General features: G+C 43.9%; 2 protein-coding genes across 7 annotated transcripts in view; one reads left to right on the forward strand and one right to left on the reverse strand.

Moving 5' to 3' along the window:
- Positions 1-8,160, reverse strand: part of FHIP2A (FHF complex subunit HOOK interacting protein 2A) — a 33,629-nt gene extending 25,469 nt beyond the window's left edge. Inside the window, exon 1 of one of the 2 annotated variants that reach the window (XM_082486132.1) lies at positions 7,979-8,160. In XM_082486132.1, coding sequence (XP_082342258.1) covers positions 7,979-8,023 — 45 coding nt within the window. In that variant the 5' untranslated portion in view covers positions 8,024-8,160. The remainder of the gene's footprint in view (positions 1-7,978) is intronic. The other variant, XM_082486131.1, reaches the window with a different exon arrangement.
- Positions 7,699-12,132, forward strand: part of LOC309674166 (uncharacterized protein) — a 113,470-nt gene continuing 109,036 nt past the window's right edge. For 2 of the 5 annotated variants that reach the window (XM_082486138.1, XM_082486137.1), the window contains exons 1-4: positions 7,699-8,096; positions 9,027-9,128; positions 9,554-9,692; positions 10,289-10,372. In XM_082486138.1, coding sequence (XP_082342264.1) covers positions 7,782-8,096; positions 9,027-9,128; positions 9,554-9,598 — 462 coding nt within the window. In that variant the 5' untranslated portion in view covers positions 7,699-7,781 and the 3' untranslated portion in view covers positions 9,599-9,692; positions 10,289-10,372. Of the gene's footprint in view, positions 8,097-8,459; positions 8,724-9,026; positions 9,129-9,553; positions 9,693-9,854; positions 9,890-10,288; positions 10,373-11,613; positions 11,819-12,132 lie in introns of those variants that run through there. The other 3 variants (XM_082486136.1, XM_082486135.1, XR_014269368.1) reach the window with 3 other exon arrangements.

A 12,132-nucleotide genomic window follows, 5' to 3' on the forward strand; every position in this document is an offset into this window, starting at 1 on the left:
ATTTCCTCAGAGATTAAATGGAATTTTATCTTATACTTGGAAGTAAACTGCTACAGACTAGTGCTACAATTCTTACTCTGTGCCCTTTTACCTTTAACAAGGACTACATACATTATTTATGACATAAGCCCCATGTCATATTGCCTAGCTTGTGAACATCAGTAATAATCTCTGGGATGTCTCCATGACCAGACAATCTATTTGAAGCAACAAAAGCAATTGTTCAAACAGCAAAGCAACACCAGAAACGTGGGTTTGAACTGTTTAGATCTCAGAGTTTTGTCCTTCATGAAAAAATCATGTTATTTTACATCTGCTCTTGATGCTGTCTTCCCTTTCTGTATGCTCTGTTCTCCTCTCTCCCTCTGCTCCCTTAAAGTTACCGATTAGCTGCTTCACACAGTTTTTGCTGTGCCTTTTCTTCCTGTTAACCACAACTTCTAAAATATCTTTGTTTCGCTTTTTTGCACATCAGGCCCACCCCCAGAGCTTGACAGGTTGTTTTTTTTTTTTTTTTTTTTTTTCCCCACAAATACACTTCTTATTTCAGTTCTGAAATAAAAAGAAGTTACTTCTTTTCTGGAGGAATTTGGGATGGTTGGATGGGCATGACTGGCATCCAGGAATAGCAACCTGCAGGAACGAAACAGCCTCCCACCCCGTCAACATCAGTACTGCTCCTTTTTCACTGAGCTTGAGAACTGGCTGCCCTGCAGCCCACTACACCACAGGCACCATGTGAAAAAAGAAGGACCATGATCATTTTACCACTCTGCGCTCCAAAGTGAGTTGAGGCAAACACTGAATTGGTAACCACAATGTAAAATGTTCAGAGCTGGTAAAATCAGGAATTCTAAAGGGAGGCTTCCCACCACTCAACAGATCATGAGGGTCTGTTGTTACTGAGATCTAATCCTACTTGCTTGAGGCTTTTTTATGACAATCAAGTCCTCAAGTCATTCTTTTATATGCAATCCTGAAATAAAGGATTAACACTTGACATGATGGTAGCAATGAGACCTGTGGGCAAACAGAAAAAATCTCATGTATAAGTTAGTGTGTCCATTTTGGGAATGATAAGGAGTTGAACCATGCCAACAAGCTACGGGGTCCAGTCCTTCACAGAATCACATCACAGGGGACATCTGCTCCAACTCCCCTGCTCAAGCACAGCCACCTAGAGCTGGTTGCCCAGGACTGCGTCCAGACAGCTTTTGAATATCTCAAAGCATGGAGATTCCACAACCTCTCTGGGAACCTGTGCCAGGGCTCAGTCACCCTCACAGTGAAAAAGCTTTCCCCTCAGAAGCTACATATACATTTGAGATTAAAAACTCTGAATTCTTCTAGTGTCTCCTTGTAGGGCCTGAAAAGCGCTGAGTTGCTTTAGCTCTTGGACAAACAGAAGCACAGGGCTCAAACATCTGTATACTCTTCACTGAGTAGTGTTGGTCTCTTTGGAAGTTTTCCGCATCAGTCTTTTGTTTTCCTTGAATTTAATGACACTTAAATTTATCTTGGTAAAGACGTACAGCCCAGTATATGAACAGCATGCCCTGCGGTGATAAGAAAGTGGTATGCTAATTGTTAATGACTCTTTGCACACAGGACTTTGAAATGCAAGACTTCAAAAAAGTACTGGTGCTTGGTAACTATCTACACCAGCATCCTGTGTGGAAACATGCCCTCACAAAGGGCAACTAGGAACTCAAACGGACATTGCTTATCCATTCCCTGACAGTCTGTGGACTCCATATTTCCACAACTGGGCACTGAGAGTAGCACTTTAGCACACCACCTACCATAGAATAAGTATCAGGACACTGCACACTGGACAAAACTAGTTTATTTTACTATGAAGTTAACTAGGTTATTGAAATTTAGAAGTATAACCAAACAAACTGAAGATACAATATTTTGTATCATGCTTCGTATGTCACATTTGCTGCTCTAGATGTGTATTTCAAGCAAAGCAATGATCATTTTGCATCTTTCTGTAATAAAACTATACCAAAACCTCAACTCTGGCTGATGAATGGCAGAGAGACTGCTTTTGAGGAATACCAGGCCTTTTAGACCACTCCATTTCCAAAGTAACACGATAGATAACATTAAAGATTTATCCTTGACTGATGTGATTTTCCTCTCCACTTCTTTCAGCCTCATCTGCCCTGAGATGAATTTAGTGCCCCTGAGCAGTGCTGGGAAAAGGATTTCACTTCTCAGCACTGTCAATAATTTATCCACTGCGGGAGAGAACTGTGGATAGAGACATTCTCCTCCCAACAAACGCCTCCAGGGACTCTTCTCAGAGGTGAAGAGGTAATTCAGGGACAGGCCCTGCCCTTTTTAATTAAAATACTCAATGATTTCATAGAGTCTTCTCTGACCAAGGACTGCAAGACAGAGATACCAAACAGAGATCCCATTAGCATGTGTGTGCACCTACTTGTGTGTACATGTACGCCTACTGGGAATATACCATCAACCTTGCCACCAGCTGGACCTAGTGATACAGAGCTGTGGCAGCTTCGCCTGCGTTGGGCTACCAGACTCAGCAACTCCTAACAATATAAAAAAATTGTATTTCCTGACTTGTTCAGTAAAGTATCTCCATCCTCAAATACTCCCACCCCCAAATTCCTCTTCCCACTACAGATGGACCTGGTATAAATCTGTGTTTTATAGCACAGCTATTCCAGAGAATATTTAACAGAGATGTAACTCCAGCAATGCTGTGTATTATTCTGAGAAAAGTGCTTTACTGAGAAAAAATTAAAAAAAAAAAACACCAACCCTCTTAACTTAGTTATTCAGACACAAAATCAAAGTAAAGACCAAGACTCAGATACCAGCTTGTACACAAACAAAGCCCAGCACTGGAAAGCACTAGAAAAATGTAACCTCCCAAACACTTGGCTGACATGCTTTAACCCTACCAGGACAGGTAATTCTAGGATGAAGTTGTAGTTTCTATTTTAGGATGAATTATTAGCTACCAGCTGAGATGAAATACATGTTACAGTTGCCAATCTGAGTAATCACCCTTTTGTAAAAGTACACATACTTGTATAAAGATTCTGAAGCAAAACAAAATTCATTGTGAAAGCCATTAATACCTGTTATTTGTCTAATTTGAAGGAATTACCTTAAAAGTACAGTTATTTCTAGCAGTTTTATTAATTCATTTTGATGTAATTACATATGTTTTTACTAATTTTCAGCTATTGAGTCCTAATCTCAAAGTGAAGTTCTGCTCTGCGGAAAAAAAAAAAACCACAACATCTTAAAGACTGCAGTGTGGGTGTTGGTATATCAAATAGCCAAAACTCACTGAACACTACTAAAAAACAGCCCATTTGAGCAGACATTGATTAGCTCTTCCATCTGGTTCATCCTCAGCTCCAACAGTCGAGCTTCCTGGGAGTGAGCGAATGAGTGTTCTCATTTATGAGCTAAACTTAACACATGCTGCCTTATCATTCTGGTGACAATACGTTACTAATGATCGAACCCCACTCCTTCCAGGAAAAGTGCTGTACTCAGGAGAACTATAGATCTTTGACCAGAACTATGGTCTGCTCATTATAAAATCTGTTCAAAATACAGTTCCATGTAGTTTTCAAAAGTATATAGAATTTGTGTTTAGGCAGGGAAAAAAAAATAGTCAAGAAACTTACAAATATTCAGTATTTAACAGCAATTCCTTTATGCATGTAAAAATCATTGTCATATTTTTCATGTATCCTTTTCAGAATTGCAATTCAATACTGAAAACAATGGAAACAACGGAAGCTGGTGATATCCCTCAATATTTTTGGACAAGTTCACAAAGTAAAGAAAACACTGTGTAAAAGAATAACAGGTACTGGCTGGTCCAATGCCAGACTAAAAAAGAAAGTGGAAACTGGGTCAGAGAAATGAAGAGGAAGTGCATGCATACTTCCCCAACTGAAATAAGGAAAACTACAGCAGTCACTCGATGTTTTTCTTTGATCTTACTACCTTATTAGTGTGAAGGTTTGCCCCGAGGAAAAATCTGGAAAAGGACTAATGCTGGAAGGTTTACTTTATTTCTTCAGCTGGCGAATGCACTGAGTTTATAATGGTCACTGCTGTCACATATAAAATTAAGACTACACATGCTTGCAAGCCATGCATTAAATTTCATCAGCAGAATTCGTTAATAGCAGCACAATGTTAAAACAATCAGTAATGTGAGGACATCATATCAAATAAAGTGGGTTCAAGAAGAATAAATATTTTTCTGAGCAGTTACGCAGTTAATGATTCTGGAGCAGCACCTGTAGCAAGTGACTCAATTTCCTTCAAAGCTCAGTTTTGCCTCAAAACGTGAACAGAAAATAATCTGCTTAAAAGCACGTTAAGGCACCAGTGCAAGAAATACAGTGGAATCAGTGGATACAGTGGATATAGGCTGGTAGAGAGGGGTCCCAAAAACATGCAGCAGACACCAAAATCTAAATTCACTCCCAGATACCAAAAGTGTGATACAAATAATCTTGTTTGACAGCAAACTGCAAAATTCAAAACAACCAAAATCATATTTTTCCTGCTCAAGGTACACAGCTCAAAAACATCCTTTTGAGTTCACTTTTAAGAGGAACATCTCCTGAAAGCCCAAATCAAACACAAACAAAAGTTCTTTGAACACCGAGTGACCACTTTACAGACAAGCTATTTTGTCTAGGGAAACATGAGTGAAGAGAACAAGATAGAGAAAAAATAAGTCTAAGTTGCTGCTTTGTTACTGTACACTACATTTTGTATGCTGCTGAGAATGAAGCACTCCTGGCATATGTTTTGGATAGAAGTCTATCAGAAATGCATAGCAAAGAGAAAACATCTTGGGGAAAAGCCACATATAAAGTGTCACAGATTCATTAATGTTAACCCTATAAAGCAACAACATTTCTATTCTGCCCTGAAGTAAGGTAACTGCCATTCCCTCCACCATTCTCACCAACCCACCCAATGCAATTTAAGGATGCTCTGTTGGGACAACACCACAGTGGTGCTTCCTCATCTGGATGCTGCAGAGAAATCCAGGAAGGGCAAAAATATCTAAAATCCTGGCAGGATTGACATATGATAAGAGGTGGCAAAAATTAGGATTCAGTTGTAATGAAAATCAGGAATATGATTTCACACACTTGGACAATTAAGGCAGAAAAGACTGCAAGTTTTAAGTTATTAAAGGTAAGAAAAAGTCTTAATAAAAAGCAACTGGTCGCTTATGTCTGCCTCATCAGAGTCCTGTCATGAAGGCAGTCAATTACAGAGTGGTACACTCACCACAAGCGAAAGGCAAATACTCCTATGTGTATTAGACTGTCAACCTTTGGAACTCCTCGTCATAGTTCAGAGAGATGGCATATTGAGGGTAAGATAACAATGATTATCTAATAGCGTAGGACTCTTACTATTTAAATGCTCTCTCTAAAGTCTGCAGGCCCATGGGCCCAGAGGCAGGACAGGAGCATTACATAAGTGATGTGCAAGCAACACGCACCACAGGGCAGAAGGGTTACCCAAACAATTCTGATTTAAAAGCAGTCCTACCTATGAAAGCTAATTCCAGGAACTTCTTCAAGTGTGTTTAAGCATCTAGCTCGGCTGAAAACTGTTCAGCTGCAACTGAATTTCTCTGGGAGGTAAGGACCCAAAACCTTTGAGAATTTGTATCTTAGTTACCAGTTCTGTTGCTGATATTCAGGGCTGAAACCGGGTCCACTTGAGGCTGCATGAGCTATACTTCCTTCACAGCAATGACAAGTAAAAACGAAACTCCAAATTCTCTAGGTTCTGAAAACAGCAGGCAGCATCATGGTGCACTTAACTAATATTTAGGTTTTACACCAGTTTTTATTTTCAGAGTAGCAGAGCTAAGTAGCTCACATGCTTTAGTTAAAGAGAGAATGAAACAATGATCTGAAGTTATACAGCCGCTCCCCCCCCCCCCAATTTGTTAAAAGTTTCTATTTCTCAGTTCTGTGCTTGAATTGCTGGGTCAAACTTCCTAGCTAAAGTAAGAAACATTCTTAACATCCTCTCGCTTTTGTGATCCCATGTTTCATTCCTAGCATGTGGTGCTTGGTATTTGTCACAACCCTGTAAATGCAATTCAGCACAATATTTATTATCAGAAGGTCCATCACAGTGGTGTTAGCAGGATGAGGCAATTCTAAAAGGGACACCAGAGTTGAGCAAGGACACATAGCAAGTTGTTTGATAGCAGTCACTTGCAAAATGATGTTATCAATCTGGTTGTGGGTTTTGTTTATTTTTTAATTAAAAAACATGGTCTGATCCCTACAATCTCTACCTTTTCCCTTTTCCATTCAACTCATTACCTTTTCCTAGAATTTTATGGATCTCATAAATAAATGCAGTTCTTTTTATTGTTTGTATGCCATCAATAATGTAAACATTCTTCTAGGAATAACTTTTATTAGAGATCTTGAATCAGTAAGCCTGAAAGAATAACCGCTCCTCCACTCCTGTATCACTCAGTCATCCACTGTTATTCAAAACGTGGCACAGCTCATCATAACAAGATTTCTTTAGTCCGGCAGCCACTCATTTCTGTTTCCCCTCCAGTGAAAGCACTGTCTATTGAAGGCATTCATATGTGGTCATAGAGAGGTTTCAAATCAGTCGATCCATCATTATTTAAAACATTCCTTTCCAATTGCCACTCTACCACTAAAAGAGCAAACTAGGAACCTGCAATTAATTAATACATGCTTAACTTTAAAACCTGAATAGTCCTGCTAAAGACTGCAGAACTACAGTCAAGCACATGTTTAAGTATTTGCAGCATCGAGGCATACATTAGTGGACAAAGGGTGCTCCTCACATGAGGTACGATTTGGCGTGCAAGCTCTTTTTTCAACCATTTGAACCATTTTCCTTCAACGCCTTCCGCCTTCGCTTCCAGCAGTATTTCACTGCCATTTTTTAGCACTTAACCAAAGATGCACCTCTCCAAACCCCATCCCGTTGGCACCTCAGCTTACTAAGAAAGGCGCTGAAAGCCAGAGACATTACTGTGAGGACCCCACCTCACCGAAAAGCCAACAAAAATAAACCGTAAATGAGTAAACGAGGCCAGGAGATGAAGGCAGCCTAGAGAAATGGCAGCTTCAGCAAAAGGCCCTGCTGCTCTCCTCTCCCCAGGGCGGCGGTGGGCACAGATGTGCGGGTCTCCATGATGAAACCCAGCTGAGCACACACAGCCCTCGGCCTCCCTTTCCACCCCACCCAATTACAAAGAAACCGGGGATGAAAACGTCGGTTTGGAAGAGAAAACATCACACAAAAGGACCGGAGACGGCGACTGCTGTTGGCTGATAGCCACCACAAGCAGAAAACCCCGAGGAGGTCCCCCGAATTCCCCTCCTTTTCTTATTTGTTTAGCAAAAAGCTGCCGGCACGGCCGGGCTGGGTGAGGGCCGCCCTCACGCCCAGCGCGGGGCACCGGGGCCCACCGGGAAGGCCAGTTCCCGCCGCCAACAGCCCGCAGGCTGCTCCCGCTGGCCGGGGGGGCCGCCCGGACCCGCCGCCGAGCCCCGGGCAGTGGCCGCTCCCTCCCTTCCCCTCCCAGCAGCCTCGGGCCTGTGCTGGGGCAATCCGCTCCCTTCCCGGGCACCGCGCCGGGCCCGCCGCCGGCCGGGGCCCGCCCGGGCAGCTCGGCCTCCGCCCGCCTGCCCCGCGGCAGGGGTGAGCTGGGACCGGCGGGGCCGCGGCTGCCGGAGGATATGGCGGCTCGGCTGGGCCCCTCTCCGCTCAGCCCTGCCCCGTGCGACGGGGGAGGCGGCGGGGAAGGGGCACCGCGCTTAGGCAGCGGGGCCGAGCCCCCCCCTCCCCGCGCCGCTCCTCCCCGCGGGGCCCGCTCAGCGGCTAGGCCCGGCTCGCATCCCCGGCGCGGCGTGGCCGGGCCCGCCGGCGGCCTTACCGCCTCCACGGCGTGCTGCAGGATGGAGGTGAACTTGGAGAACATCCTGTCCCGCGACTGGAGCAGCCGCTGCCGGGAGGACCGCGAGAGCTCCTCGATCCGCCGCCGCCGCTCCAGGGTGAGGGCTGCATGCGGGGACCTGGCAGCGGGGATCGGGCGGGCGGGCGGCCGCCGGCTCTGCCTCTCGCTCCCCGGCGGACACCGTGGCACTGACACCGCCGGGCTGCGGCGCCGGCTGCCGAGGCTCCGGGTGTCCGCCCCGCCGCGGCCTGCAGGGGCCGCCACCCCCCGCACGCAGACAGCCGCGCCGCGGGGAGGCCCGGCCGGGCGGCACGTCGCGGCCCGTCCCGCTCCGCCCGGGGCGGCCCGGGCCCGGGGCCCGGGGCCCGTGGACCCTAGCAGCCGAGAGCGCCGTCCTGCCGCCCGGGCGGGGACGCCGCTGGCCGTGCCCTTGGCATCGCTCATGGAACCGGGGCGCGCGTGCCGGCCCCCGGGCTGCGGGATGTGCGGGGCACAGCCGGGGCTGGCAGCGGGCTCGGGGTGCTGCGGGATAGCCCCCCCCCGCCCCTGCGGGCAACTCCCGGGCAAGGGAGGGTGGGGGCGAGGTGAAATGGGTGCCCACCACCCCGGTCTCCTTGCCCAGAGGCCTGTCATCAGGTTCCCACAAAGGTCTCCGGGTCCACCCGTGCCGCTCTGCTTTGTGAGGAGACCACTGGCTCCACCCGCCCCTGCCAGCATGGCGCAGGTAGATGGGGAGCAGCCCTGGCCTGGCTGGCCAAAGGCCCGGCTTGCTGTCTGCTGGGGCAGTTGGGGTCTGTCACCGTCTGCAGGGACTGTGAGCTGAGCCCTCAGGGAAGCATTGAAATGGCTGGTTTTCCATAAGCAATGTAAGGGCGATAAGCTCAGAAAGTCAGTGGCATCTTACTGCTGGTGGCATGGTCCTGGCTGGCCACGGCCCTTCTGGGGCTTGCCGTGCATCACAGCTTGAGGGGATTTGTGGCACTGCGCTTGTTACCTGCTTCACTACTGGGTTTTTTTCCCCTCCCAGAGCTTTGAAGAAGACAAAGGGGGCTTTACTTCACCTCCGAGCCAAATACTTCAGAGGAAAAGGTCATCCCTGCCGTTTTCCCATGCCGCAGGAAAAGCAGAGGTAAGGTAGGGTGAGCAGAGGTTATAGATGTAGCTGGTGGGCGATGGGATGTTTTGGGAACAGCTACAATTCATGGGATAGTGTTTGGCCACTGGGTAAATGGCAGTAGGGGAACAGGATTGACTTGGCACAGAGGGAGCAGAGTGAAATGTTGGGAAGGTGACAAACCAGTATGGGAAAGGGAAGAGAACCTCTAGTACCAAATGGAGAAAAACTTTGTCATTAATTTTTGGAGATGAATGAACTTCCTCATATGCTTGGAGCAAGCAGAGAGAGACAAATCAAAAGACAGGACAAAACTACTGTTTAACTGCTGTGTTAAATTCCCTCATCTGGAAAGTCTGACTAGGCCTGTTGATTCTGTGATGAAGTCTTACTAATGATTCTGCTGTACTGATTGTTGTTACCACCTCCATGCTTTTCAGGCGTGGAGAGCTGCGGCCCAAGTATCGTATGGAAGTAAACACTAGTTGTATGTAGACACCTTCGCTGAAGTTGCTATGGATCGGACCTAGCTATTTCCTTCTCAAAATCCAGACATATGAAATAACATAAACTTAAAAGGTAATTATGTTTGGGTTTTGTTTTTGTTTTTCTTTTTTTTTTTTTTTTTAAATCTTCTTGTTGTGGGTTCATCAAATTATATTATATAGATGTTCTTAGGAAATGTAAATTTTCTATGTGGGTAGTCATATGATGAAAGATATGTGCCATTTCTGCATTTAGGTAATTATTAACTGGATGGATGCTGCATTTGGAAGGTGCGTATCTTCTACAATTTAACAAAAAATTCTATTAGACTTTTTAAGTGTGCTCTGGGAGGCAAACCCTTCTTCAGATGAATTCAAGTGGTATCTACTATAGTTTTGCAATACATCCAGATTATTATTAATATTTAGGTATATTTTAACATGTACATACTTTTTTATTTATTTATATTAGTATTTTCATACTATAAGTGCAGTTCAGAGGCTACATTCAGCCTGCTTATATGGTTCGTATTGAAAGTTTGTATTGCTTTCATTAAAAAGAAAAATGACGAGTTGTAGGTTTAAGTGCAAACACGTCAGCAATTGGGCTGAATAGTGGGACAGCTTTTCTCCCATCAATGTGAAGGTGTTTACCATGTTAATGGGGACCTTCCCATTCTTTTACCATAGATACCATTTTGGAGCCTGCATCGTTTCTGAAGAAAATGTGGATTTAAGGCACATGTGCTTGATTAAGGTGTCTATGAGAACACGGTAATTTCAAATGCTCTTTGCAATCCATTTGTTTTTGCAAAAATGTCTTTTGGGTGTGCCTGGGCCTTCCCATCTCTAAGCAGCAGAATGAATAAAGAAACAGTAAGATATCATGAGGATATAAAAGAAGACAGTTTTATAACAGGGAGAGTATTCCTAAGTGTACTTCACAATTTATGAAATCATAAGTCACCTCTTCACAGATGGTGAGGTAAAGCTTTTCTAATGCTTGAAGGCCTCTTATTATTCTAAGAGTGCCTGATGTATATAAAAACTTTTTTTTTTTCTGAAACAGAACGTTTCATTGTTGTTGGAATTCAAGTTTTGGTTGTAAAAGTGACTTATTAGAACTTCTCAATATGAAATGCCTTGCAGTAAAGGCAACAAAGAAAATATCACAATTATATAATTATACCTAAGCTTATTAAACAAATTGAGTCTCTGCAAATTACCCTGCATTTACTTACCAATATATTGAGCTTGAGTTTGTAGCCATGATGCAGAATCCAGTCTGTGGTGCTTATACATTTTGCAAAGTGTAGATATGGGGGTTTTATGCTCTTTTAAAGTAATCTCAAATTTCTCAAGAATATGGAAGTATTTCTCACTGCTGGGAATATTAAATAAATACTGGCAGACCAGTAGTAATACAAATCACTGGAAACTAATGGGAAAATTATTTCACCAAGATCAGTGCAAAAGGACTCAGCTGAGGTTACATTCTGTTTGGATACATCTTGTTCTCAAGAATTATCATCTTGGAGATGATTCAATTGGAGATCACTCAGTTATGGACAGGCTACCAATGTCATGTCATATGCAACAGTACATCTTCACCTGCTCAGGCTTGATGTTGTTTCTGCTGAAATAAACACAAGTATTACTACCTATTTTAATACTCTTGAGAGCAGAGTTCTGCTGGTTTAGGGTTGGATTTTTTGGTTTTTTTTTTTTTTTTTTTTTTTTCAAGGTAGTTATTTTTTTGGGGGTGGCACATGCAGCGAGTTAGCGTTTTGCTTGAATGTGACTTAAGACACAGCTGGAAAGCAAGGCTATTTTAATTGATAAAGCTTTTGGGAACTTTTCTCCTTTTTACAAATTAATGAAATTGTCTAGATTAAATCAATTTAAATGGAGTGAGACAGTGAGATAATGTGCTGGCCTTTCTATCTGAAAATTTCTGCTATTTAGATTGATGGCACCAGGCCAGTCTCTAATGAATGTATTTGTCTACATTACAGAAGAACTTTCTGCAGTCTGGACTTTTGCTTCAGAGAGGTTGAGGATTTGGAAAGTACATTTTTGTACCCCAGGATGAAAACATGCTAGTAGAGCTTTGCATAATCTCTATTTATATTCTGCACAGAAATTTATTGTTTTTATAATAACCAGATTGACATCTGTATTTTCAGTGACTACTTGGATGAAATAAAGAATGAAGTGTTAGTGGCTCAGCATGATGTCTGCTTTTGAGGAGAACTAAAGAGATGTTTCAAATCATCTTCATACCTTTCTGATTCTGGGCTTTATTATAGAAAGCAAGGATTCTGTGCATTGGATGCTGTAGATCATACAGTGGGACTGAAGTCCAAACTATGCTTCTCCCAAGTTTAATCAGTGTCTTATATGTAGTGTCATATGTGCTTCTGTTGGCTGTCATTTTCCATCATTAATTTTCTGGTTGTATGTGCTCTCAGCTGTCTGCAACACCTCTCTCCTTGCTGATTTGCAAGCGTAGCACCGTGTAATCAGCTCATGCA

This window comes from Vanellus vanellus (genome assembly GCF_965231255.1).
Source record: "Vanellus vanellus genome assembly, chromosome: 7".
Lineage (NCBI taxonomy): Eukaryota > Metazoa > Chordata > Aves > Charadriiformes > Charadriidae > Vanellus > Vanellus vanellus.